The 25,294-nt window shown below is 46.7% G+C and overlaps 1 protein-coding gene across 1 annotated transcript in view; it reads right to left on the bottom strand.

Moving 5' to 3' along the window:
- Positions 1–250: 250 nt before the first annotated feature.
- Positions 251–25,294, bottom strand: part of USP31 (ubiquitin specific peptidase 31) — a 53,123-nt gene continuing 28,079 nt past the window's right edge. Inside the window, 14 exon segments of the mRNA XM_070760225.1 lie at positions 251–1,821; positions 2,020–2,172; positions 2,449–2,607; positions 3,156–3,381; positions 3,491–3,610; positions 5,358–5,487; positions 11,028–11,105; positions 11,363–11,457; positions 12,766–12,877; positions 14,851–15,034; positions 17,094–17,238; positions 18,528–18,663; positions 19,427–19,519; positions 23,815–23,903. Coding sequence (XP_070616326.1) covers positions 323–1,821; positions 2,020–2,172; positions 2,449–2,607; positions 3,156–3,381; positions 3,491–3,610; positions 5,358–5,487; positions 11,028–11,105; positions 11,363–11,457; positions 12,766–12,877; positions 14,851–15,034; positions 17,094–17,238; positions 18,528–18,663; positions 19,427–19,519; positions 23,815–23,903 — 3,219 coding nt within the window. The 3' untranslated portion in view covers positions 251–322.

The raw sequence follows: 25,294 nt of genomic DNA, 5'->3' as shown, positions 1-25,294 counted from the left end.
GCACAGCAGAGCCAGAAAGGGGCCACTCGTGCCCCGGGCTCCCTCTGCGGCCTTCTCAGCTCACAGAGCTGGGCCACCACCTGCCCTGGCTGGCCCCTGGGGAGCACACCTGGCCAGACCTCCCGGGGGGCAGCCACGCACTCCGGGAGGGCTCCATGGACCGGCTATGGGGGGCTCCCTGGGCAGCAGCCCTGCAAGGGCCACCGGACACAGGGACAGGACTGGGAAGGGCCTGAGCAGCGAGGTTCCCCCTCCAAGGAAAACGAGGAGGCCGTTGTCCCCCCACCCCCCCCCTGAGGAGCAGCAGCCGAGCAGCAGCGGATCACGGCGACACGGAAGATGTGCGGGCGGAGGAGGAGACCCCCGGGGGAAGCCTGGACAGAGCCCTGTTGACGGCCGGCTTGCCCCCTCCGGGAGACCTGGGGCTGCCCTCCGGCTGGGAAGACTGTGATTTGCAAGCGGTCAGCAGGGAGCGTTTGCCAGGCACAAGGGGGTCTTTGGCAGCCACACCAGCATTGGGGAACGTCGCCTTCTCCGGAGGCTTCTCCTCCGAGAGGGTCTTCCCCGCCGCCTTGCAGGAGCCGCCCCCTGCCTTTTTGGCCAGCAGGCTGGTCTTGCCCAGGTCGGCTGACCGGCGAGTCTCCTTCTGTCGGAGGGCGGACTTGAAGAAGGACAAGCCTTTCTCTTCTGACTTGCTGTCCCTCTTGAGGCTGGAGCGGGGTCCCGGGCCAGGAGAGCGCAGGCTGGCCAGAGAGGTGCTGCGGACGTGCTTGCTGTCCGAGGCCCTGCCCTCCCCACGCGCCTGGCTCAGCCGGGGAGAGTTTGTGCGCGGGCTGGCAGCCCCTCCCGTCTTCTCCGAGCCCATGCTGAGCCGGGAGCCCTCCCGACTGAGGCCGCGCTCCGAAGTCCTGCTCTTGCTCGAGGGCGGGTGAGCCCGCACAGAGCCCCCGGAGGAGCTCCTCCTGGCGGCCGCGGAGGAAGACGGCGACGAAACCGACCGGTGCTTCGGCTGGGCGGAGGTGGCCGAGGTGGCCTCGGGGCACTTCACACCAGCATCTTTCTTGCCGGGCCTGGCTGCGGGAGAACCGGGGCGCCCACTGGCCCTGCACGAGTCCAGCTTGCTCCGGGAATGGGGCGCCTTCGGCAAAGCTTTGGAAGGAGGGGGGGAAGCAACAGACCGGTGAGACGTCAGGGAATCCTGGCTGGACAAGACTGCCTGCTCTGACTTCGAGCTGCTGCCTGGCCCGAGGCTGTCTTGGGAGGGAGGGGCTTGGAGGGGGCTGCCCTTGTCCGGCTTGGCCGGCCAGCCAAAGTTCTGACCGTCCTTGACCGGAGAACTTTCCACAGAGTCGCTCTGGTCAACGAAGGCGATCTGGTTGTTGTTGTCAAAGGGGCCCAGAGTGGAGCTGTTTCTGTCCGCCTGCAGGCCCGTCTTGCCGGACGCTTTCCACGCTGGGGCATCTTCTCTGGAGACCGCTTCCATGACTGCCAGGGGGGCCCTGCCGAGTGTCCGGGAGTCCTGCTGGCCACGGCGGCCCCCTCCCGCTGCCCTGGGCTCCAGGGGGCTCCCGGAGAGACTCCGCCGGCTGCCAAAGCAGGAGGTGGCCACGCGGTCATCGGCCGACTCTCCGATTCTCTCCAGGGTGGCGGAGGAGCCATGGACGGGAGAAGCCGAGTTGGAGCGCATCTGCAGCTTGGCGGAGAGGGACCACGAAGGGCGGATCCCGTTTTCATTGGTGGCCAAAGGGCTGGTCACGGAGGATCTGGAAGACAAGGTCTGGCGCTGGACGCTCCTCACGAAGGGCCGGGTCGAAAAGCCTCCTGCAAGGCAGAAAGACAGGAGTCACCCCGCCGCCTCGGCCTCCCCCGCACGGGCATCTTCTTGCCCTCCTGGGCCCCCACGGCCAGCACCGTTCCCTCGCGGAGTGCTGGGCTGCAGGGGTGAACGGCTGTCGCCCCATTGCTTGGAAGGAAACCAGGTCCTAAGATCCCCCCGCCCCACCCCTCCCACGTACGCACCGTCATCCTCGCTCCGCTCCCCCATCAGCTCCACCGACTCCGAGAGGGAAGCCAAGGAGGTTCGCCTGGAGGAGGCCGCTGAGGTCACGCTGGGTGGTTTGCTGCCTGGCAGCCGACTCACCCAATGCTCGCACAAGGAGGAGCTGGTGGAACCTGCCAGAAGGAAAGGCCAGATGGTCAGGCAGGGGACAGGCAGCACGAGGGGCCGCAGTTCAAGAGATGCCACTTTGCTTTGGTGTCAGTGCAGGGTCCTAACGGGACTGCTGATTCAAGCAGTCGACGAGCAGCTCCTTCCTCTTGCAGGGCCCCCTCGGAGCCACTTGGTGGGCTGGGAATGGCGGGTCAGGCGGGGTAGAACCAGAAGGAAGGCTTCTGGCCACCTGACCCACAAAGCCGGCCAGGAAGAACGGCAGCAGCTCCTGCTCTTACCTGCCACGGAACTGTTTGCCGACCAGGCGGGAATGGCCGTCCGCCTCTGGTAGAAGAGGATGTAGGCCGTGGGCTTACACACCTCGTTCTCGGCCAGCTGCTGGACCTCACTGTCATCGAAGCAGTACCAGAGTCCGTCCACAGAGTTCTTGCAGTAGGCTGCAGGAGAGGGTGGCATCAGGGACGACGTGGCCTACCACATCCCCCCAAACCGGGGGAGGAAAGGAGCTGAGAAGCACCCCGCTTTGAAAATGCCCCCTCCCCATGGGGGGGTCCCGTGGAAAGGTCTGCTGAGAACCAAAGGGATCCGAGCACAGATCTAGGTAGCAGAGATGGGGGCAGAGGTGGGCTGCTAAGGTGGAACGGGGACGTGTGCTCGCCCCCGTGGCTCTGAGGGCTAGCGGAGTCCAGCACAATTACGCTACTGCACCTGGGCAGGAAGCAAAATCACACGTGGACACACAGGTTTGCCTGTGTTTTGGTGCAGTTTTGGTGCTTCCGCATGCGCGACTCTGCACCAAAATACAGGCACATCTGCATTTCCGCACATGATTCTGCGACCTGCCCTGGTGCAGTAGCGTAATTGCGCTGGACTCCGCTAGCAGACCTCACCGTTCCACCTTAGCAGCCCACCTCTGGGTGTGGGGAAGGGGGAGAAGGGCCCCCCAGGGGGGTCACCCACGATGCCAAGGGGCTGCAGCCGTCACCTGTGTAATGCCCGCCTTGCATGGTGCCATGGTGGTTGCACACTGCGTAGAGGTCGTAGATGAAGTCCTCTGGGTCTCTGCCCAGGCCGTAGGGGCGCCTCCAGGGCGACCAGTGGGAGGGCAGGCTCCAGCTGCTCTGGCTTCGCTTGACCACGTGAGGGGTCATGTCAAGGCCAGTCAGGGGAAAACGGACCATGTTCTGGAGCTTCATGCGCCGGTCTCCTTCCTGGGGGAGAGGGAGAAAGGGGAAGGGGGCATCACCAGCTAGCCCTGCATGTGGGAGATCTTGGGGAAGCCCCCCGACCCGCCCTAGCCATAGAGCCCCCCCTCCTCACCTGTCGGAAGCGCTTCAAGTGAATGATCAGCACATCAGGCAGCGTCCAGAGGCTCAGGCTGATGCTTCCTTGCTGCAACTGCTTGCAATGGGGGCAGCGCCAGGCATCGTCGGGGGCCAGCTGGAAGCATGGGGGGAGGCAGTCAGAGGCGCAGCCCTTCCCTGGGGCCCTGCAAGGCCCTTCCTCCAAGCAAGGCAGAGTGAGCGGAGCAGTCATGGCCCCAGCCCCTTCTATGCATGGCCCTCGGAGTGAAACCCCAACTCAAAATCCTTTATGTTATGAATAAATCAAACTCTTTATTAATATAAGCACACATAACGAAAAGCAGATTTTAAAAGGCCGGGAAAAAGGAGTTATTTCTCTTTGGAGCTAAACATAAACAATGTCCAGGAAAGGCACCAAATTTGGCCTAATCAGCATTGTCCAATCACACACCCCAGTTTCACACCTCTTCCATTGAACGACGTTGAAATTCCGCAGCCAATTTCCCAAGATCTTTTGCCTTTATACTGCCTGGAAGTGACATCACACCTCAAAGAGACTAAGTCTGTACACTAATACCTTTTACTATGCAACTACATGAAGCCGCTGGGTGAGATCATCCGAGGACATGGGGTGAGGTATCATCAGTACCCTGATGATAGGCAGTTATACATCTCCACCCCACGTCAGTTCAGTGAAGCGGTGGAGGTGATGTGCCGGTGCCTGGAAGCTGTGATGATCTGGATGGGGGCCAACAGGCTCAGACTCAACCCAGACAAGACCGAGTGGCAGTGGGCTTTCCATCCTAAGGAGTTTTCGATCTGTCCGTCCATTGTTCGGGGGAAAGGGAAGATATTGTCCCCCTCAGATAGGGTCCGCAAAGTGGGTGTCCTTCTGGGACCCACGGCTGAGTTTTGACCATCACATTTCAGCTGTGGCCAGGGGGACCTTCGCCCAGGTTCGCCTAGTACACCAGTTGTGGCCTTACTTGGACCAGGAGCCCTTCAGAGGAGAAGAGAGGGCGCCTTTGGAGTCAGAAGCGGGGGGGGGGGGGTTCCTCCTCCTGGCCAGCCCTTCCCACTTTCTCCAGGTTTGTTTGTTCATTCATTCATTCATTCATTCATTCCTTCATTCTTTCATTCATTCATTCTTTCTTTCATTTATTCATTCATTCATTCATTCTTTCTTTCTTTCATTCTTTCATTCTTTCATTCTTTCTTTCTTTCTTTCATTCTTTCATTCATTCATTCATTCATTCTTTCTTTCTTTCATTCTTTCTTTCTTTCTTACTTTCATTCATTTTTTCATTCATTCTTTCATTCATTCATTCATTCATTCTTTCATTCATTCTTTCTTTATTTCTTTCTTTCTTTCTTTCATTCATTCTTTCTTTCATTCCTTCCTTCATTCATTCTTTCTTTCTTTCATTCTTTCTTTCTTTCATTCATTCATTCATTCTTTCATTCTTTCTTTCATGCATTCTTTCATTCATTCATTCTTTCTTTCTTTCATTCTTTCTTTCTTTCTTACTATCATTCATTCTTTCATTCATTCTTTCATTCATTCATTCATTCATTCTTTCATTCATTCATTCTTTCTTTCTTTCTTTCTTTCTTTCATTCATTCTTTCTTTCATTCCTTTATTCATTCATTCATTCATTCATTCATTCATTCATTCATTCGGTTTGTATGCCGCCCCTCTCCGCAGACTTGCAAAGATGGCAGAGATTATTTCTCATAGCAAATCGGAGAAAGCTGACAAGGGGGCAGGACTACATAAGAAAGGGGGAGGTTCGGGGGGGGAGGCAGGCACTATGTTCCTTCACTTCAACTGTCCCTCCCTTCAGCCAGGGGAGGGGGGGAAAGGAGACGCGAGGCCACCCACCTGCTCCTCTTTGGTGTAGAGCTGGAAACACTGGGCTAAGGTGCAGGACTGCGGCTGCTGGTGCAGCGCCCTCTGCTGGCGGACACTCTCGGCATCGGGGATGTACTCCTCCTCAGTGTTGATGAACAAGCTGCAAGACGCAGGAGGAAATCAAAAAGGAGGCGTTTGGTCTCCCATAATTTGTTTCAATGGCTGCCCAACTGAAAGAACAACACTCCAGGCAGCAGAGAGAAAGAAAAACAGCCCAGGCCAGCCAGGCAGCCCCAAAGAATTCAACGGCCTAAGCAGGGCAGGAACGTCCAGTTCTCTCCAATGGGCAGCTCTTGTTAGTACTATGTACATAAGTGGTTGGGTTTGGCAAAATTTAAAAAGAACAACAACAATGTATGCTTAAATGTATTGAAACACTGTTGCTTTAAGAATTATTGCTGTGGATTGCCACAAGAGGGAGCCAGAAGCATGACTCTCTTTCTCTGTGCTATTTCTATTATGTTCTCTGTGACTGCTGTAGTAGAAACTGTGTGTTAAATGCTGGTTTATGTATTTGTAAGCTGAACAAGTAAGACTAATTACGAGGGTCGCCCAGAAAGCAACGCACCACATTTTTTTTCTCAGCCTACAGTAATGGCATGAATGCGAAACTTTAGATATACATTCTTTGAATTGTCAGGAGTACGTGTGTAAATTTTGCGTAGCTGCAGTCGTGTTTGAAATGGCATCTGTAAGCCATGTATGTTACAAGCAGCGTGTGGTCATTGATGGCATCCACAATGGGTCCAGATGGCATCCACCCCAGAGTTCTTAAATAACTCAGATTTGTCATTGCTACCCCCCTGACTGATTTGTTTAACCAATCCCTGTTAACAGATGTTCCTGAGGATTGGAGAATGGCCAGTGTTGTGCCTATCCACAAAAAGGGCAGTAGAGAAGAAGCTGGTAACTACAGGCCAGTTAGTTTTACATCAGTTATAGTTAAAATGATGGAGACTCTACTCAAAAAGAGGATAAATCAGCACCTAAAAAACAATAACTTATTGGACCCAAATCAGCATGGCTTTACTGAAGGCAAATCATGTCAGACTAATCTCATTGATTTCTTTGACTATGTCACAAAGGTGTTGGATGAAGGTGGTGCTGTGGATATTGCCTATCTGGACTTCAGCAAAGCCTTTGATATGGTTCCACATAAAGAGCTGATAGATAAATTAGTGAAGATTGGACTTAATCCCTGGATAGTTCAGTGGATTTGCAGCTGGCTGAAGCGTAGACATCAGAGAGTTATTGTTAATGGCGAGTATTCTGAGCAGAGTCAGGTTACAAGCGGAGTGCCACAAGGGTCTGTTCTGGGTCCTATTCTTTTTAATATGTTTGTGAGTGACATAGGGGAAGGTTTGGTAGGGAAGGTTTGCCTATTTGCTGATGACTCTAAAGTGTGCAATAGGGTTGATATTCTTGGAGGCGTCTATAATATGGTAAATGATTTAGCTTTACTAGATAAATGGTCAAAGCCATGGAAACTGCAGTTTAATGTTTCCAAATGTAAAATAATGCACTTGGGGAAAAGGAATTCACAATCTGAGTATTGTATTGGCAGTTCTGTGTTAGCAAAAACTTCAGAAGAAAAGGATTTAGGGGTAGTGATTTCTGACAGTCTCAAAATGGGTGAGCAGTGTGGTCGGGCGGTAGGAAAAGCAAGTAGGATGCTTGGCTGCATAGCTAGAGGTATAACAAGCAGGAAGAGGGAGATTATGATCCCGCTATATACAGCGCTGGTGACACCACATTTGGAATACTGTGTTCTGGAGTTCTGGAGTTCTGGAGACCTCACCTACAAAAAGATATTGACAAAATTGAACGGGTCCAAAGACAGGCTACAAGAATGGTGGAAGGTCTTAAGCATAAAACGTATCAGGAAAGACTTCATGAACTCAATCTGTATAGTCTGGAGGACAGAAGGAAAAGGGGGGACATGATCAAAACATTTAAATATGTTAAAGGGTTAAATAAGGATCAGGAGGGAAGTGTTTTTAATAGGAAAGTGAACACAAGAACAAGGGGACACAATCTGAAGTTAGTTGGGGAAAAGATCAAAAGCAACATGAGAAAATATTATTTTACTGAAAGAGTAGTAGATCCTTGGAACAAACTTCCAGCAAACATGGTTGATAAATCCACAGGAACTGAATTTAAACATGCCTGGGATAAACATGTATCCATCCTAAGATAAAATACAGGAAATAGTATAAGGGCAGCCTAGATGGATCATGAGGTCTTTTTCTGCCGTCAGTCTTCTATGTTTCTATAGGATTTCTCACTGCAGGGAAAGAAACTGTTGGGAACATTCAAAAACGTTTGTGTACAGTTTATGGAGAATCTGCAGTCGACAGAAGTACGGTTAGTCGCTGGGCACAGAGGGAGAGGCCATTAGAGGTGATTCGCACAGTGCAGAAATGGCTTCGTGACCAGAACAAGGAGGGGTACCGACAGGGCATACACGCCCTTGTGTCTCTCTGGAGGAAGGCCATAGAACTGGGTGGAGATTATATGGAAAAATAGAGGGTGTAGAAGAAACATCGTTCTGTCTTGTGTGCAAATTTAATTGTGTTCCATAAATAATTGTTGAAAAGAAAAAATGTGGTGCATTACTTTCTGGGCGACCTTCATAGTATTTTATATGCATTGACTGATTTAACTGTGTATGACTAGGACTGTTTTTGACTAAGGTATTTGCCAAAGTAAATAATATACACTTAATGTATCTAGATTGCATTACTGAACCATTGCTCGTATGTTGTATCTTTGAAGACTCAAGAGATTACTCTCCACACTCCTTAACGGCTCTGCCTGGGCCTCAGCAGCCTTTGCAAGGTAGGATGGGGGCCAACAGCGTATCAGGCAGAGTGGTCCAAAGGGCAGGGGCAACCACCGAAAAGGCTCTCCTCTTTGAGGGTGTCAAGGACTCCTCCGAGTGCAACTTGGAAGGTTGGCTGATGCCTCCCAGCCATGCCACCTGCCTCACTGCCCCAGCCAGCCGTGAAAGCAGGGAAAGCCATACTGATCAGAGCCTGCAGCAAGCCAACCTCCCCTCTGTTGTGAGTGTGCCCTGTCAGCCTTTGGAAATGTCAGGTTCAAAGGAGGAAGACTACTGCAATGCTCTGTACATGGGGCTACCTTTGAAGAGTGTTCGGAAACTTCAGATTGTGCAGAATGCGGCCGCGAGAGCAATCATCGGCCTTCCAAGATATGCCCATGTCTCATCAACACTCCGCGGCCTGCACTAGCTGCCGATCAATTTCCGGTCACAATTCAAAATGTTGGTTATGACCTTATAAAGCCCTACATGGCATCGGATCAGAATACCTCCGGGACTGTCTTCTGCGGCACGAATTCCAGGGGCCGATGAGGTCCCACAGAGTTGGCCTTCTCCGGATCCCGTCGACTAAACAATGTCATCTGGTGGGCCCCAGGGGAAGAGCCTTCTCTGTGGCGGCCCCAGCCCTCTGGAACCAACTCCCCCCCAGAGATTAGGACTGCCCCCACCCTCCTTGCCTTTCGTAAGTCATTAAAAACTCATCTTTGCCACCAGGCATGGGGAAATTAACACACACCCCAATTGTCAAGGTTGGTGTATGGTTTGATTGGATTGTTTGATTATTTTACTATAAGGGTTTTAAATTGTATTTTTAAAAATTGGATTTGTACACTGCTTATGTTGTTTTGAGCTGCCCTGAGTCTTCGGAGAGGGGTGGCATACAAATCTAAATAATAGTAGTAATAATAATAATAATAATAATAATAATAATAATAATAATAATAATACTATTGCTGTGTTGTGAGCTGCCCTGAGTCTTCGGAGAGGGGCGGCGTTTATTTATTTATTATTTATTTATTAAATTTGTATGCCGCCCCTCTCCGTAGACTCGGGGCGGCTCACAACAGTAATAGAAAAAAACAATGTAGAATACAAATCTAATAATTAAAACTAAAAACCCATAATTTAAAAAACATGCACACAACATACCATACATAAACAATATAGGCCTGAGGAAGTTATCTCAGTTCCCCCATGTCTGACGACAGAGGTGGGTTTTAAGGAGTTTACGAAAGGCAAGGAGGGTGGGGGCAGGTCTAATCTCAGGCATACAAATCTAATAAATTATTATTATTACTATTACTATTACTATTACTATTACTATTACTATTACTATTATTATTATTATTATTATTATTATTATTATTATTATTATTATTACACAGAAGCTGTAATTTACCCTGATTTAAGAGGAAGTGGGGGAGGATAGTGAAGATGACAGCTTAATAAAAAATCCATTGGACGTTAGCATGGATAGCAGTGCTTCTTCAGACAATGGCGGTGTAGATAATAGCCACATTTAGGAGGTTAGAGAAAAGAAAAAGATGATCTTTTATGAAAGAGGTTTTAATCTGCTATTCAGAATGTGTAAATTAAATAATAGCTCGGAAACGTGGGATGCTTTTCTGCAAAGTGAAGAAGACAAGATGGGTGTTCTGCCGTTTCTCGGGGAAGTGAGTTTTAATATTGCATGATAAAACTGTCTGAAATTAGCTTGAACCTGACCCAGAGATAAGGAGGTGCTAGAAGCCGACAACCTGCTCATTAAAAAAGAATTTATGACTTGGTCGTTTAGCCTCTGAGATTGGAATGCACTTGCATGCCGTAGAGATGTACATCGACAAATTCCAGTGTGGAAGAAAATGAATAAAAAAGTGTTATTTTGAAACTCTAAGCCTGTAAAGAGAGTATAAACAATGTCGTCTGGCGGGACCCAGGGGAAGAGCCTTCTCTGTGGCGGCCCCGGCCCTCTGGAATCAGCTCCCCCCGGAGATTTGAATTGCCCCCACCCTCCCCATCTTCCGCAAGATGTTAATGACCCACTTATGTCACCAGGCATTGGGGGATTGATCCCCCCCACTCTGTTGACTGCAGGAGTGTTTCCCAACCTTGGCAACTTGAAGATATTTGGACTTCAACTCCCAGAATTCCCCAGCCAGCGAATGCTGGCTGGGGAATTCTGGGAGTTGAAGTCCAAATATCTTCAAGTTGCCAAGGTTGGGAAACACTGGACTATAGCACTTGAGAATGGTATGATTCTGTAGTATCGATTGTTTTTTAATATTAAGGGGTTTTAATTCTAGCTTTTATTAATACAATGATCCCTCGTTTTTCATGGGGGATGCGTTCCTAGACCACCTGTGAAAAATTAATTTCCGTGAAGTAGAGGAAAGATATTTTTTAATGTATTTAAAACCCACCCTTTGCATTAAACAGTCATTCTATAATGTTTATCAGCTGGAGCTAGATGTAATATCCTACCAGTTTCTTTAATAGAATTCAGTAGTACTGTAGAAGAATTTTATGAATTTTTAATGGATTTAAAATTTTCAGTGGATTTAAGCCCCCTTTGAAAACCCGTGAAATAGCAAATCCGTGAAAGATGAACCGCGAAGTAGCGAGGGATTATTGTATTAGATTTGTTTGTTGTATTTTATTGTTGTTGTGAGCCGCCCCGACTCCTCAGAGAGGTGCGGCATACAAATCTAATAAATTATTATTAATTATGATTATTTTTGGAGCACCACAGCTAGACCAAAACACCCTCCCCACCCAAAAAAAGCCCGGATCTTCCTTACTAGTCTTTCGTCTCCTTGTCCCACTCGACCACCAACTTCACGTGGGGGGTCCCGCCTGCCCCACAAGACTTCAAGGCTCTGCAAAGGGAACAGGACTTAAGGGAAGAGCCCAGCCACCCCGTCGGGACCAGCCCCCTTTAATGGAGCCGGAGGGAAGAGGGCAGCTGGGCTCTGTGCTGTGGCTGCTCCAGAGGCCCTGCCCCTCCAAAGACTGGTGGGGTGGGTGAAGCCCTCGCCAGCCCCCGCTTTGGCAGCCACGAGAGCCACGTTCGGCAGGGCTCCCCGCGAAGAAGGAGCAGCTCCCTGGCCCGAGGCAAGCGCTCCGTCCTGCTCACCGTTCCACCATCAAGTGGCAGAGAGGCCGCTCTTCCTGAGGTAGGAGGTACGTGATGCCCACAGCGCTGACCACTCGCAAACTGAACGGACACACCTGCGTGGAAGGGGAGGAGAGGGCGGGGTTTTCAGAGGACAGGCAGAGACAGAGGGATCATCCCAGAATATTGGATCTAGAGGCCCTCCCAAAAATACAGGTCATTCTCAACCTGCCATAGATTAAAACTTACCAAAGAACCCCCCCAAAAAATGACTCACAACCTGGTTTCAAAGTTCCAATAAATGAGGACACCCCCCCCATACACACATAGTCACATGGCCGCATTTGGGACACTTACAACCAACCTGAATTTATGGCTGTTTGCAGTCATGCCACCAAATCTTACAATGTTTGGGGCCAGAAACTGGCATTTTCTTCCAGGTCCCAGCAAAAATTCCAGGCTCAATTTCAGTGGCACCTGCACACGCCTTCCAACGTGGCAGTTTCACTGTGTGATAAGCCTTTTTTTCTTTAGGGGTCTCTACATGGCTTGTAAGCATTGAGCAAGAAGGACAGAAATCTAAGCCTCCCCACCATTGTGGTTTCTAACAATGCCTTACATAATCTCCACTCAACATTTTGTTATGGATTTTTCATTCTTTTGCGTTTTGATTGGCACAACTTTTCAGGACGGTTGCTGAGGGAGGGAGGGAGGGAGGGAGGAGATTGGAATGCGAAAGAAGGAAGGGAGGGAGGGAGTGAAGAAGGAAGGAAGGATATTGGAATGCGAAAGAAGGGAGGGAGGGAGGAAGATTGGAATGAGAAGGAAGAGGGAAAGAGGGAGTGGGGAGGAAGGAAGGAAGGAAGGAAGGAAGGAAGGAAGGAAGGAAGGAAGGAAGGAAGGAAGGAAGGAAGGAAGGAGATTGGAATGCGAAAGGAGGAAGGGAGGGAGGAAGGGAGGAAGATTGGAATGAGAAGGAAGGGAGCGAGGGAGTGAAGAAGGAAGGAAGGAAGGAGATTGGAATGCGAAAGGAGGAAGGGAGGAAGATTGGAATGAGAAGGAAGGGAGCGAGGGAGTGAAGAAGGAAGGAAGGAAGGAAGGAAAGAGATTGGAATGCGAAAGAAGGAAGGGAGGGAGGAAGATTGGAATGAGAAGGAAGAGGGAAAGAGGGAGTGGGGAGGAAGGAAGGAAGGAAGGAAGGAAGGAAGGAAGGAAGGAAGGAAGGAAGGAAGGAAGGAAGGAAGGAGATTGGAATGCGAAAGAAAGAAGGGAGGGAGGGAAGGAGGGAGGGAAGAAGGAAAGAAGATTGGAATGAGAAGGAAGGGACGGAGGGGGTTTTAATAACGGCAACTAAAACTGTAAGCACTGCATTTAATTAGTGACTGCGAGAGCAGCTCAAGGGCCAAAGGGAGGATCCCCCATACCTGAATGCATGCCGAGGGGCGCAGGAAAAACTGCATCTTCTCCAAGATCTCCTTCTGCAGGAGGTCCCAAGGGATGGTCTTCTCCAAATGCAGCACAAAGGGCTGGCCAAACCTGAGAAAGGAACAGAAGAAAGGGCTGGTTGGAGACCCCCAAGGCGCCATCGGGGGACCCTGCCGGACTCCTGGTTCCTGCCAGAAGTAACTGGTTGAGACGGGAGGCTATTCAAACTGAATGAATGAATGAATGAATGAATGAATGAATGAATGAATGAATGAATGAAGTACCATATTTTTCAAACTATAAGATGCAGCAGTGTATATAAGACAAACCAAGATTTCAAAAAGGTAAGTAAGAATAAAAGATTTTGTCCTCCCCGGCCACAAGGTTTTCACAAAAATGGACCCGTTTTCACAAAAACATGGGCCACACAGAGGGTTTGGGAAGCCTGCAGAATGTTCCTGGGGGATGAGGAAAAGCATAAACACCCATTTTTGCAAAATAGAGCCCGTATTCCCACAAAAATGGGGGTGTTTTTACCTTCCCCCCAGCCACCAGGAGCACTCTGCAGGCTTCCCAAACCTCTGCAAACCCCATTTTTGGCGCCTTTCCCAGACATTGTTTACATTTAGCTCCAAAAACAAATAACTCCTTTTCCCTGTCCTTTTAAAACCTGCTTTTTGTTATGTGTGATTATATCAAAAAAGAGTTTGGTTTATTCATAAAGGATTTTTGAGTTAGGATTTTCACTCCGAGGACTGTGCACAGAACAGTTGCCGGGGGTGGGGGTTGCCTTTGAAACACCAGCAAAGTGTGTGTTGGAGTATGTGTGTTATCAATCCGAACTCATGGGTGGGACTTTATTCCAGAGGGCAGAGACTGCAAGAAAGAAGCTGCATTTATTTATTTATTCATTCATTTATTTAATTGGATTTGTATGCCGCCCCTCTCCGAGGACTCGGGGCGGCTCACAGCACGTACAAAAACAGAACAATAATACAAATCCAATTAATAGTACATTAATACAAATCCAATTAATAGTACATACATTACAAATCCAATTAATAGTACATTACATTAAATTCAATTAAAAAGAAAACCTATCAAACCAATCATTCAACAGTCATACTGAAAACATTCATGGGTCAGCGGGGAAGATCTAAAAGTCCCAAGGCTGGTGGCAAAGATGAGTTTTTAAACTCTTTCAGAAGGCAAGGAGGGTGGGGGCAGTACGAATCTCCGGGGGGGGAAGGCTGGGGCCCGCACAGAGAAGGCTCTTCTCCAAGAAGGCTTCAAGAGTTGTAAACCTAATCCTACATAGCTTCTCCTCTGGCAATCTCACACTACTTACCAGAGCTTACAAAACTTTTGCCAGACCCATCCTCGAATATAGTTCATCTGTTTGGAACCCATATCGCATCTCAGACATCAACACCCTTGAAAATGTCCAAAGATACTTCACCAGAAGAGCCCTTCACTCCTCCACTCGAAATAGAATACCCTACGAGAGTGCCTTCCGTCCCCTGTCCTATTGCTCTCCTATATCTCCTATATCTTTTCTTCTATTCCTATATCTCTTCTTCTATTCTTTCATTGATATGTTCTATTACTATATCTTCTTTTTTATTATTTCTTAGATATATTTTACTATGAGTATCTCCTCTATAACCTTCATCATGTGTATTTTACTATGTGTATATAGATATATACCCACTAAAACCCTCATTGTGTATTGGACAAAATAAATAAATAAATAAATAAATAGGTCCCGCCAGCTGGCATTGTTTGGTCGATGGGACCCTAAGGAGACCAACTCTGTGGGACCTCACCAGTCGCTGGGATTCGTGTGGCAAAAGGCAGTCTCGGAGATAATCTGGTCCTATGCCATGTAGGGCTTTATATTTCCAGATAGGACTGGCCGGACAGGGAATGTCAGTGACCAGGCCTTGTGCCACCTCCAACAGATTCAGACCAAGTTAAAAAAGAAAGTAATAATTTATTAATAATAATAATAATTTATTAGATTTGTATGCCGCCCCTCTCCGCAGACTCGGAGTGCCAGGTGAGAGCCAGGCCCCCAGGCTTACCTCTTTCCCTGCTGTCCACTGCAGGCTCTGTTACACACCAAGATGACCAGCTTATCACTCAGGGTAACCGCTGCCACCATTGTCCGGGCATTGCCGCTCTCCAGCCTTGCCTGGGCGTAAGTGGGAGACTTGGCATGTTCGAGGCTGTATTTCAAGTGGTTCAGATTGCTGTTGGCGTGGATTCCTGGAAAGAGCAAGGAAATGCCTTCAACAGAGATGTTGGAAAAATAATCTTTTGGTTTCCCCACTATTGAAACGGAATGAAAACTTTTTGGTACAGAGATCCTAGAGAGACATCTACTGAAGGAATGTGAGTATAACACTTAAGAACCTAAGAAGAGCCCTGCTGAATCAGGCCAAAGCCCATCGAGTCCAGCATTCTGCGTCACACAGTGGCCCACCGATTGTCCATGGGGATCTTGAGCAGAAAGAGAAGGCCAAACCCCTTGATCCACAACAAATGGGACCCAAGGGAACCCTGCCTGTCTCAACCAACATAGAGGCGGCACTTGGACATAGACAGAAGCAAGGAAGGAGAGAGAAAAAGAGAAGGAGGGAGGGAGGGAGGGAAGGAGGGAGGGAGAGAGGGAGAGGGAGAGAGAGAGAGAAAGAAAGAAAGAAAGAGAACATAAGAAGAGCCCTGCTGAATCAGACCAAAGCCCATCGAGTCCAGCATTCTGTGTCACACAGTGGCCCACCAATTGTCCATGGGGATCTTGAGCAGAAAGAGAAGGCCAAACCCCTTGATCCACAACAAATGGGACCCAAGGGAACCCTGCCTGTCTCAACCAACATAGAGGCAGCACTTGGACATAGACAGAAGCAAGGAAGGAGAGAGAAAAAGAGAAAGAGGGAGGGAGGGAGGGAGGAAGGAAGGAGAGAGAGAGAAAGAAAAAGAAAGGAAGGAAGAAAGGAAGAAAGGAAGAAGAAAGAAAGAAAGAAAGAAAGAAAGAAAGAAAGAAAGAAAGAAAGAAAGAGAACATAAGAACATAAGCAGAGCCCTGCTGAATCAGGCCAAAGCCCATCGAGTCCAGCATTCTGTGTCACACAGTGTCCCACCAATTGTCCGTGGGGATCTTGAGCAGAAAGAGAAGGCAAGACCCTCCCTTTCCCCCAGCAAATGGAACTCAAGGGAATGCTGCCTGCCTCAACCAGGTGCTAACAATGTTCCCAGCTCTTACCCGCTTGCAAGCGCTTTCATTGTTAACACTCGGTGAAGAAAGTTTTCCAAGCCCTAAATCTTTCCAGGATTCTTTCCATTGCTCTACTTGTGCCAAATGTTTCTTTCCAGGTGCTAATGATGTTCTTAATGGCCTGCAAGCGCTTTCATTGTTACTCTCTCCGATTATTTTTTTTTTAAAAAGCCCTAACCAGGGGATAAAATAAGGACACTAGCCAGATGGATACCGGTAAGCAGATTCTTTCCCCTCTTTTCCTCCCCCAAAACTAAGGTGCGTCTTATACTCTGAAAAATACAGTATGCATTAAAAATGAAAGGATCCGGAAAACACTTTCTTCATAAAAGATGTATACAGGGGGTGGACAAAAAAATGGAAACACTTGACTTTTCGGCATCATGTTTGAACATGTTCAAATCAATCAAAACTTGACATATTTTAATGGGTTTTTAAAATTCTGTTATTTGATATGTTTTTTTAAACTACCTTTTTTTTTTTACAGAAATTTAAGGAAAGTGGTTATAACCTTCTACAAAGGGCAGACCTCTCAGACTTTCAAAGAGGCCAAACTGTTGGTGCTCGAATGGCAGGCGCTAGTGTCACAGAAAGTGCCCGAATGTTTGGCGTTTCAAGATGTCATGTCTCAAAAGTCATGACTGCTTTTGAAAGAGAAGGGAAAACGTCCTCAGCCAAGCACAGGTCTGGTTGAAAGTCGAAGTTGTCTGAGAGAGACCGTCGGACGCTAAAGCGAATTGTTAGAGCGGATCGCAAGACCAGAGCTCCTAAAATCACTGCAGAGCTCAATAGACACGTACAGAACCCAGTTTCCACAAAAACTGTTCGAAGGGAGCTTCACAAATCTGGATTCCACGGAAGAGCTGCAAGGTGTTTCCATTTTTGTGTCCACCCCCTGTATGTTTTGTGTTAAAAAAAATAAAAAACATTTATTTGTTTTTTTTTAAAAGAAGTCCAGAGATCCAAGGCCAAAGATCACAGGCCAAAGCGGGGAGCGGGGGAAGCATTCCCATCCATCGAAGGACCCACGGACCCCACAAGTCAACGTACCTCTCTGGCTTAGGATCCCTTCGGGCCAGAAGATTTCCGGGGTCTCAAAGGCAAAGATACAGTCGCTCTCTTGCACCGTGTCCAGGTCGTCCAAGTCAGAGAAAGAGCGATGGAAGCCGTCGTAATACATCTCGGTGAGCACGATCTGTGGAAGGCCCGAGGACAGCCGTGTCTCTCCTGCAGTGTGGCCCAGCCGAGCACCCCGGGGCAAAGGACTGTGGCCAGCCTCAGCCAGAGGTGCTAGGGTGGAACGGTGACGTGTGCTCACCCCCCCTGGCTCTGAGTGATTAGCGGAGTCCAGCACAATTACGCTGCTGCACCTGGGCAGGTAGCAAAATCATGTGCGGACATGCAAGTTGCCATGCCAAAATATGGGTGCACCTGCGTGTCTGCGCACGATATCGCTACCTGCCCAGGTGCAGCAGTGTAATTGTACTAGACTCCGCTAGTCACTCAGAGCCAGGGGGGGGCGAGCACACGCCACCGTTCCACCTTAGCAGCCCACCTCTGCTTTTTCATTGTAAACTGCCCAGGGTGCTATACAGGTACAGTGATCCCTCGTTTTTCGCCACCCATGAAAAACGAATTTCCGTGAAGTAGAGGAAAGATTTTTTTTTTAATGTATTTAACGAGTATTTGGACTTTTAAAACCCACCCTTTGCATTAAACAGTCATTCTACAACAGTGTTTCCCAACCTTGGCAACTTGAAGATATCCGGACTTCAACTCCCAGAATTCCCCATTCTGGGAGTTAAACTCCAGATATCTTCAAGTTGTCAAGTTTGGGAAACACTGTTCTATAATGTTTCTCAGCTGGAACTACATGTGTTATCCTACCAGTTTCTTTAACAGAGTACAGTAGTACTGTAGAAAAATTTTATGAATTTCTAATGGATTTAAAATTTTCAATGGATTTAAGCCCCCTTTGAAAACCCGTGAAATAGCGAATCCGCGAAAGATGAACCGCGAAGTAGCGAGGGATTATTGTATTAGATTTGTACCACTACTTGTTGTATTTTATTATTGTTGTGAGCTGCCCCGAGTCCTTAGAGAGGGGCGGCATACAAATCTAATAAATTATTATTAATTATGATTATTTTTGGAGCACCACAGCTAGACCAAAACACCACCCCCCAAAAAAAAAGTAGCGAGGGATCACTGTATATTGTTATTGCTATTGCCTCAAACCATAATTAAGCCAACATTGTTGGTGGTCATGGACTGTCTTGGATGGCTCCAGGAATAAAGGCCTCCTGAACAGGGCCACCTAATCTCCATTCCTTTCCTCGGGAGACCCAGCATCATCTCCTGGAAAGTGCTCAGGGCCGAGCAGGCAGAAAGGAACAGAGGTGGGCCTGAACATCTGCTCAACGGACAGGGGAGAGAGAGCAGCCCCGTTGGGAGGGAGAATAGCCCCCCCCCCCCCCCGCTTACCTGTTTGGCAGGTATTTTGGTTTCTCTGGCCACCGCTTCCCTCAGCTGGGCCACCGTTCCGGACAAAGGCACGGCCACTCCAATGCGCATGCAGTGGGAACACTTCCCCCGATAGACCACGGTGACATAGAGGGGGCTGCAGAGAGTCAAGCAGGGGGATGAGAGAGCCCCTCCCACACCAGAAAGGCTCTCTCTATCCCTTAGACCAGGGAGGGCGAACCTATGGCACGGGTGTCACAGGGGGCACATGGAGCCATATCTGCTGGCACACGAACCGTTGCCCTAGCTCAGCTCAAACATGCATATGTGTGCTAGCCAGCTGATTTTTGGCTTACATAGAGGCTCGGGGAGGCGTTTTTGGCTTCCAGAGTGCCTCCGGGAGGATGGGAGAGGGCGTTTCTACCCTCCCACAGCTCCAGGGAAGCCTTTGGAATCTGCGAAGGCAGAAACTTGAGCCTACTGGGCCCACCCGAAGTTGAAAAACAGGCCATTTCTGGCCTTCAGAGGGCCCCCTGGGACTAGGGCAGGGGTCCCCAAACTTGGCAACTTTAAGACTTGTGGACTTTAGCTCCCAGAATTCTGGGAGTTGAAGTCCACAAGTCTTAAAATTGCCAAGTTTCAAAACTTCTGGACTAGGGGAAGGTGTTTTCGCCCTCCCCAGGCATTGAATTATGGGTGTGGGCACTCACGCATGAGCGATAGCTTGTGTGCACGCTCTTTCGGCACCCGAGGGAAAAAAGGTTCGCCATCACTGCCTTAGACCACCCAGAAGGAGGAGAGAAAAATCAACTCTCTCCCCTCACCTCCCCCACCCTCCACCCCAGCTTCTCATGTCGGGCTTCTGCCTTGTTTCACTCACCGCTGGTTGAAGTGATCGAATCTCGGCCCTACAGACTTACCGTGTGTGAGGCAGCGGGATTGGCAGAGAAATGCAGAGGAAAGGATCGAAAGTATTGCTCTGCTTCTGGCAATGAGGACACGTCAAGGACGACCTGGAACAGGAAAAGCCCTCTGTTTGACCCCCATGCAGATTGATTGATTGATTGATTGGATTTACATGCCGCCCCTCTCCATCAACTCGGGGCGGCTTACAACATATAAAAACAGTACAACATCGTAATCCGATTAATTTAAAAACAGTTAATCTAAAACCCCAACAATATTAAAATCAGTCGCTACCAGAGGTCTCCAACCTTGGCAGCTTTATGAGGTGTGGACTTCAATTCCCAGAATTCCTCAGCCAGCCATGCTCATGGACTCAGCTAGTCCATTCTGGCTGAGGAATTCTGGGAATTGAAGTCCACGCCTCAGAAAGTTGCCAAGGTTGGAGACCTCTGATTTACACAGTGAACGTACATCACATTTGCTTGGCCAGGGGCTGAGATCTAATCAGCCCAAGCCTCACGACATAAATGAGTCTTAAGACTCTTGCAGAAGGTGAGGAGGGTGGGGGCAGTACAGATCTCCAGGGGGAGCTGATTCTAGAGGGCCAGGGCCCCCACAGAGAAGGCCCTTCCACTAGGCCCCACCAAGCAACATTGTCTTGTTGATGGGACCTGGAAAAGGCCGACTCTGTGGGACCTCACCAGTCGCTGGGATTCATGCGGCAGGAAGTGGTCCCGCAAGTATTCTGGTCCGATGCCATGTAGGGCTTTATAGGTCATAACCAACATTGTCCGGAAACCAATCGGCAACCAGTGCAAACTGTGGAGTGCTGGAGAGACATGGGCATATCTGGGAAGGCCCATGATCTCTCGCGCGGCTGCGTTCTGCATGATTTGTAGTTTTCGAACACTCTTCAAAGATAGCCCCATGTAGAGTGCACTGCAGTAGTCGAACCTCAAGGTGATAAGGGCATGAGTGACTGTGAGTAGAGACTCCCTGTCCAAATAGGGCTGCAACTGATGCACCAGGCAAACCTGGCCAAACGCCCCCCTCGTCACAGCTGAAAGCTGATGGTCCAGCGTCAGCTGTGGATCAAGGAGGACACCCAGGTTGGGGACCCTCTCTGAGTGGGTCAAAAGCTCCTCCCCCCCCCCGGGTAATGGATGGACAGATGGAGGTGTCCTTGGGAGGCAGAACCTACAACCACTCCGTCTTGTTGGGGTTGAGTCTGAGCCTGTTAACACCCATCCAGACCTCTGGTTTGGTGCTGCAACCCAACAGGACCGACACAGACTTCAGAGGAGAATCAGAACTGCAGAAAAAACAATTGCTGCCAACCTGCCTTCCATTGAGGATCTGTATACTGCATGAGTCAAAAAGAGGGCGGGGAAAATATTTACTGACCCCTCACATCCTGGACACAAACTGTTTCAATTCCTACCCTCAAAACGTCGCTACAGAGCACTGCACACCAAGACAAGTAGACACAAGAACAGTTTTTTTCCGAACACCATCACTCTACTAAACAAATAATTCCCTCAACACTGTCAGACTTTCTACTAAATCTGCACTTTTATTCTACTAGTTTTTCTCATCATTCCTATCACCCATTTCCTCCCATGTTGACTGCATGACTGTAACTTGTTGCTTATATCCTAAGATTTTTATTAATATTGCTTCTTCATTGCTTATTTGACCCCTATGACAATCATTAAGTGTTGTGCCACATGATTCTTGACAAATGTATATTTTCTTTTATGTACGCTGAGAGCATATGCACCAAGACAAATTCCTTGTGTGTTCAATCACAATTGGCCAATAAAATTCTATTCTATTCTATTCTATTCTAACAGCCTCCAGACATTGGCCCATCTCTTCCACTGCTTCACTGTGTGGACAAAGGACATAGCCAGAAAGTAGAGGGGTGGGGCAGCCCAGCTGGTGAGAACCCCTCCCCACCACCACCATCTGTGGCCAACATATAATAATATTAATAATAATAATAATAATAATAATAATAATAATAATAATAATATTTGTAAGCCGCCCCTCTCCACAGACTCGGACAATAGAAGGGAATAAATGCCCAACCAAAAGAATAAGGAGATCAAATCATTAAAAAATGCCAAGAAGACGGTCCAAGCCGGCATTCGTATTGATTATTTCCAAACGGAGGCCTCCTTTGCTACATAGGAGCATCTCATCCTGTTAGATGTGTTGACAGGCAGAGCCAGGAGGTTCCCGGTGGTGGGAATTAGAAGAGGCTCAAGAGACCAAGGCCACCCACACTCTGCCTGGGAGCTCAAATGAATTTCCAGCTCGGACGTCCCAGGATGGGAAGGCTGAACCAAGGACAGACTGGACCAGGAACGGTCCCATTGTCTAGCTCTCAGGAACTCCATATAAAATGGCAACAAATTTGCGAAAGACATTATAAAATGTCAATGTCAACAGCGTATAAAGAGAATATATATAAGATGTTTTATAGATGGTATATGACACCCGAAAGATTAGCAAAGATGTTTAAGAATAGATCAATGAAATGTTGGAAATGTAACCAGCTACCAGGCTCTTATTATCATATGTGGTGGACATGCATAGAAGCTAAGAAATTTTGGAAAGAGATTCAGCATTGGATACAGGAGATTTTGAAAAGGACTATTGAATTTAAACCAGAAATATTCTTATTAGGTATTTTACCAGAAAATTTTAATAAAGAAGAAATATATTTGATTATACATATTTTAACAGCAGCTATAATAGCATATGGACAAAATTGGGAGCTGAATAAAATTCCAGACGAAAGAAAAATATTACGTAAGATTTTAGATTGTGCTGAAATGAATAGGCTTACTTTAAAACTTAAAGATAAAGAGGAGTGTGATTACTGTATAAGATCTGGGGAAAGTTTTATGAATGGTTGGAAACTAAAAATAATTGAGAAGTATTTTCTTTTAATTACTTTTGAAGAAATACATGATGATTTAATTTCAATCTATTAAAGACCCAGATGACGAAATAAGGATTGGTGGCAGCATTGGATAAGGAGTCAACACAGAGATGAAAGGATTAAATTAGATATTGAGTTAAGATGTTAAGATGTTAATGTTTTATTATAAATAAAAAAGGGAATATAAGGGACTAGATTTCACAATATTGTTATCTGTAGATGAAATATATCTCATGTGCAGTTAATTTTAATTAACTTAACAAAGAAGAGGATAAAAAGTATATATTGAAAGTATAAAAAAGATAATAAAACAATTCAGGAACTATACAAAACAGACACTATAGACGATTGTGCAATTAGGGAATACTTACTCCAAAACGAAACCTTAGTGATAACGGATGAACAAAATATCAAACTAAACAAGAGTATTACTCCAACAGAAATTAAATTTGCTATCAGAAAACAACATAATAATAAAACTCCGGGACCCGACGGTATTCCCACAGGATTTTATAAATACCATCAGGATTTGTTAGAACCTATCATGTAAGATATTTATAATGAAGCCCTAACACAAGGCAAACTCCCCAAAACTTGGTCTGAACCCTATATAACTATTATCCCGAAAGAAAATAAAGACAAAAAATACCTTGGAAATTACAGACCTATTTCTCTATTAAACACTGATTATAAAATATTTTCTACAATAATTGCAGAACGTCTCAAAAAGATTTTGAATGACATTATCCATTCAGACCAAAATGGATTTCTACCGGCAAGAAATATCAGTAATAACACAAGGACCATACTTAATATTCTTGAGTACTACGATAAAAACTCTAACAAACCAATGGCCCTTATATTCATAGATCTAAGAAAGGCTTTCGATTCTCTATACTGGGAATATTTTATAGCACAAATAGAACACATGAAATTTGGAGATAATTTTCTTAACTTAATTAAATCTATCTATTCACAACAGTTAGCCAAAATACTCTTCAATAAATGCATTACTGTTGCATACCTAATAGATATGAATCTGTATAACATAAACCTCGAACATAAATGTTATTCTATTATGTATAGTTTAATACTTAGAATTGATAATAATAAGTTATATATGCTATTTATGTTATTCGGATATGTATTTTATGTCTCTCTCTCTTCCTCTATATCCCTTTTCCCTGTCTCTTTTTCAATAAATTAATTTTTTTTTTAAAAAAAAAGTATTACAGTATTAGCATTTTTTTCTCTGAATGTTTAACGTATCAAAGAAATATCATTCAATATTATTTTAAGCATTGATTCTGTGTTTTTTTAATTGCTCATGTTGTTTTATTGTATACAGTATTGGAAGAAAAATAAAGAAAAAATTTATACCACCCCACCTCCAAAAAAGGAACTCCACCCAGGCTCTTTATTCAAAAGGGTGAAAGGAGGTGAGCACCTTACCTATACTGGGCTTGAAAGAGTTCCTGAACGAAAGTGCTATTCACTGGCAAGAGGCTGCCTTCAATCAGGGAATCTTCATCCAATGGTGGCTGAAACGAAAGGGATTCAGGAAGGCCGGTCACTCTGGGATTCAGTTGTGCGAGCCCAAAGACAATGTGAAAGCCGAGCCTTATTTCTTTTAGGGGGCATTAGACAAAACCTCAAAAGAGAAGATAGATACTTAATTCTTCATATTCTAACCGCGGCCAGAATTCTCTACATCCAACACTGGAAAAAATAAACCATCCCATCAGTTTTTAATTTCATAATCGAAGTACTGGAATGTGCAGAATTGACAAAAATGACTTACGAATTACAGGATAGAAACAAATCAGACTTTTACTCAGCTTGGGGAAAATGGTATGAATGGCTCAAATAAAACAAATACAGTGATACCTTGTCTTACGAACTTAATTGGTTCCGGGACGAGGTTCGTAAGGTGAAAGGTTCGTAAGACGAAACAATGTTTCCAATAGGAATCAATGGAAAAGGGAATAATGCGTGCAAGCCCAAAACTCACCCCTTTTGACAGCCGAAGCGCCTGTTTTTGTGATGCTGCGATTTCACTGAGGCTCCCCTCGCTGGGAAACCCCACCTCCGGACTTCCGTTGCCAGCAAAGCGCCCGTTTTTGCGATGCTGTGATTCCCCTGCAGCATCGCAAAAGTACGGAAGTCTGGAGGTGGGGTTTCCCATGGAAGGGAGCCTCAGGGAAATCCCAGCAGCACAAAAACAGGTGCTTCGCTGGCAACGGAAGTCCAGAGGCGGGGCATCCCAGCGATGGCGGCTTGGGTTCATAAGGTGAAAATAGTTCGGAAGAAGAGGCAAAAAAATCTTAAACCCCGGGTTCCTCAACTTGAAAAGTTCATAAGACGAGGTATCACTGTACTTAAAAAATATGAAAAAAGAATGAATGACCTTTTCACCCTCCAATTTGAAACGAAGACAATTACTGTTTAGAATGATGAAAATTAAGTAAACCAGAGACCAAACTACACGATATCAGCCTCTAGTAGACAATGGACATAAAACCAAAGAATTATATGAGATTAGACTAAATGACGTCAACGAAACCCCAAATAAAATAACTCTAAAATTATATACTGTATATATATATATATATATATATATATATATATATATTTATTTATTTATTTATCAAATTAAGATGTAGAAACTGTAACACAAGATCACAAACTACAGAAGTCAACAGTATGGTTGACAGTTGTGTCCTTTATATTAAATGCAATTTCGATACTAAGAGAAGGGGGCATGTATATAAATATAATCAGATATCAATAGGAAATTATTGTTATCATCATCACATGAAGTATAGTATAAATTTTATTATATGATAAGGAATATAATATATTACCCGCTCCTCCCTGATTTTTACTGCAAGGTATTATATATTGAGCCGGGGTGGCGCAGCAGGTAGAGTGC

The sequence above is a fragment of the Erythrolamprus reginae genome, chromosome 9, assembly GCF_031021105.1.
Source record: "Erythrolamprus reginae isolate rEryReg1 chromosome 9, rEryReg1.hap1, whole genome shotgun sequence".
Taxonomy (NCBI): Eukaryota; Metazoa; Chordata; class Lepidosauria; order Squamata; family Dipsadidae; genus Erythrolamprus; species Erythrolamprus reginae.
The sequence above is the reverse complement of the archived record's forward strand: the minus strand, read 5'-3'. Positions and strand labels throughout refer to the sequence as shown.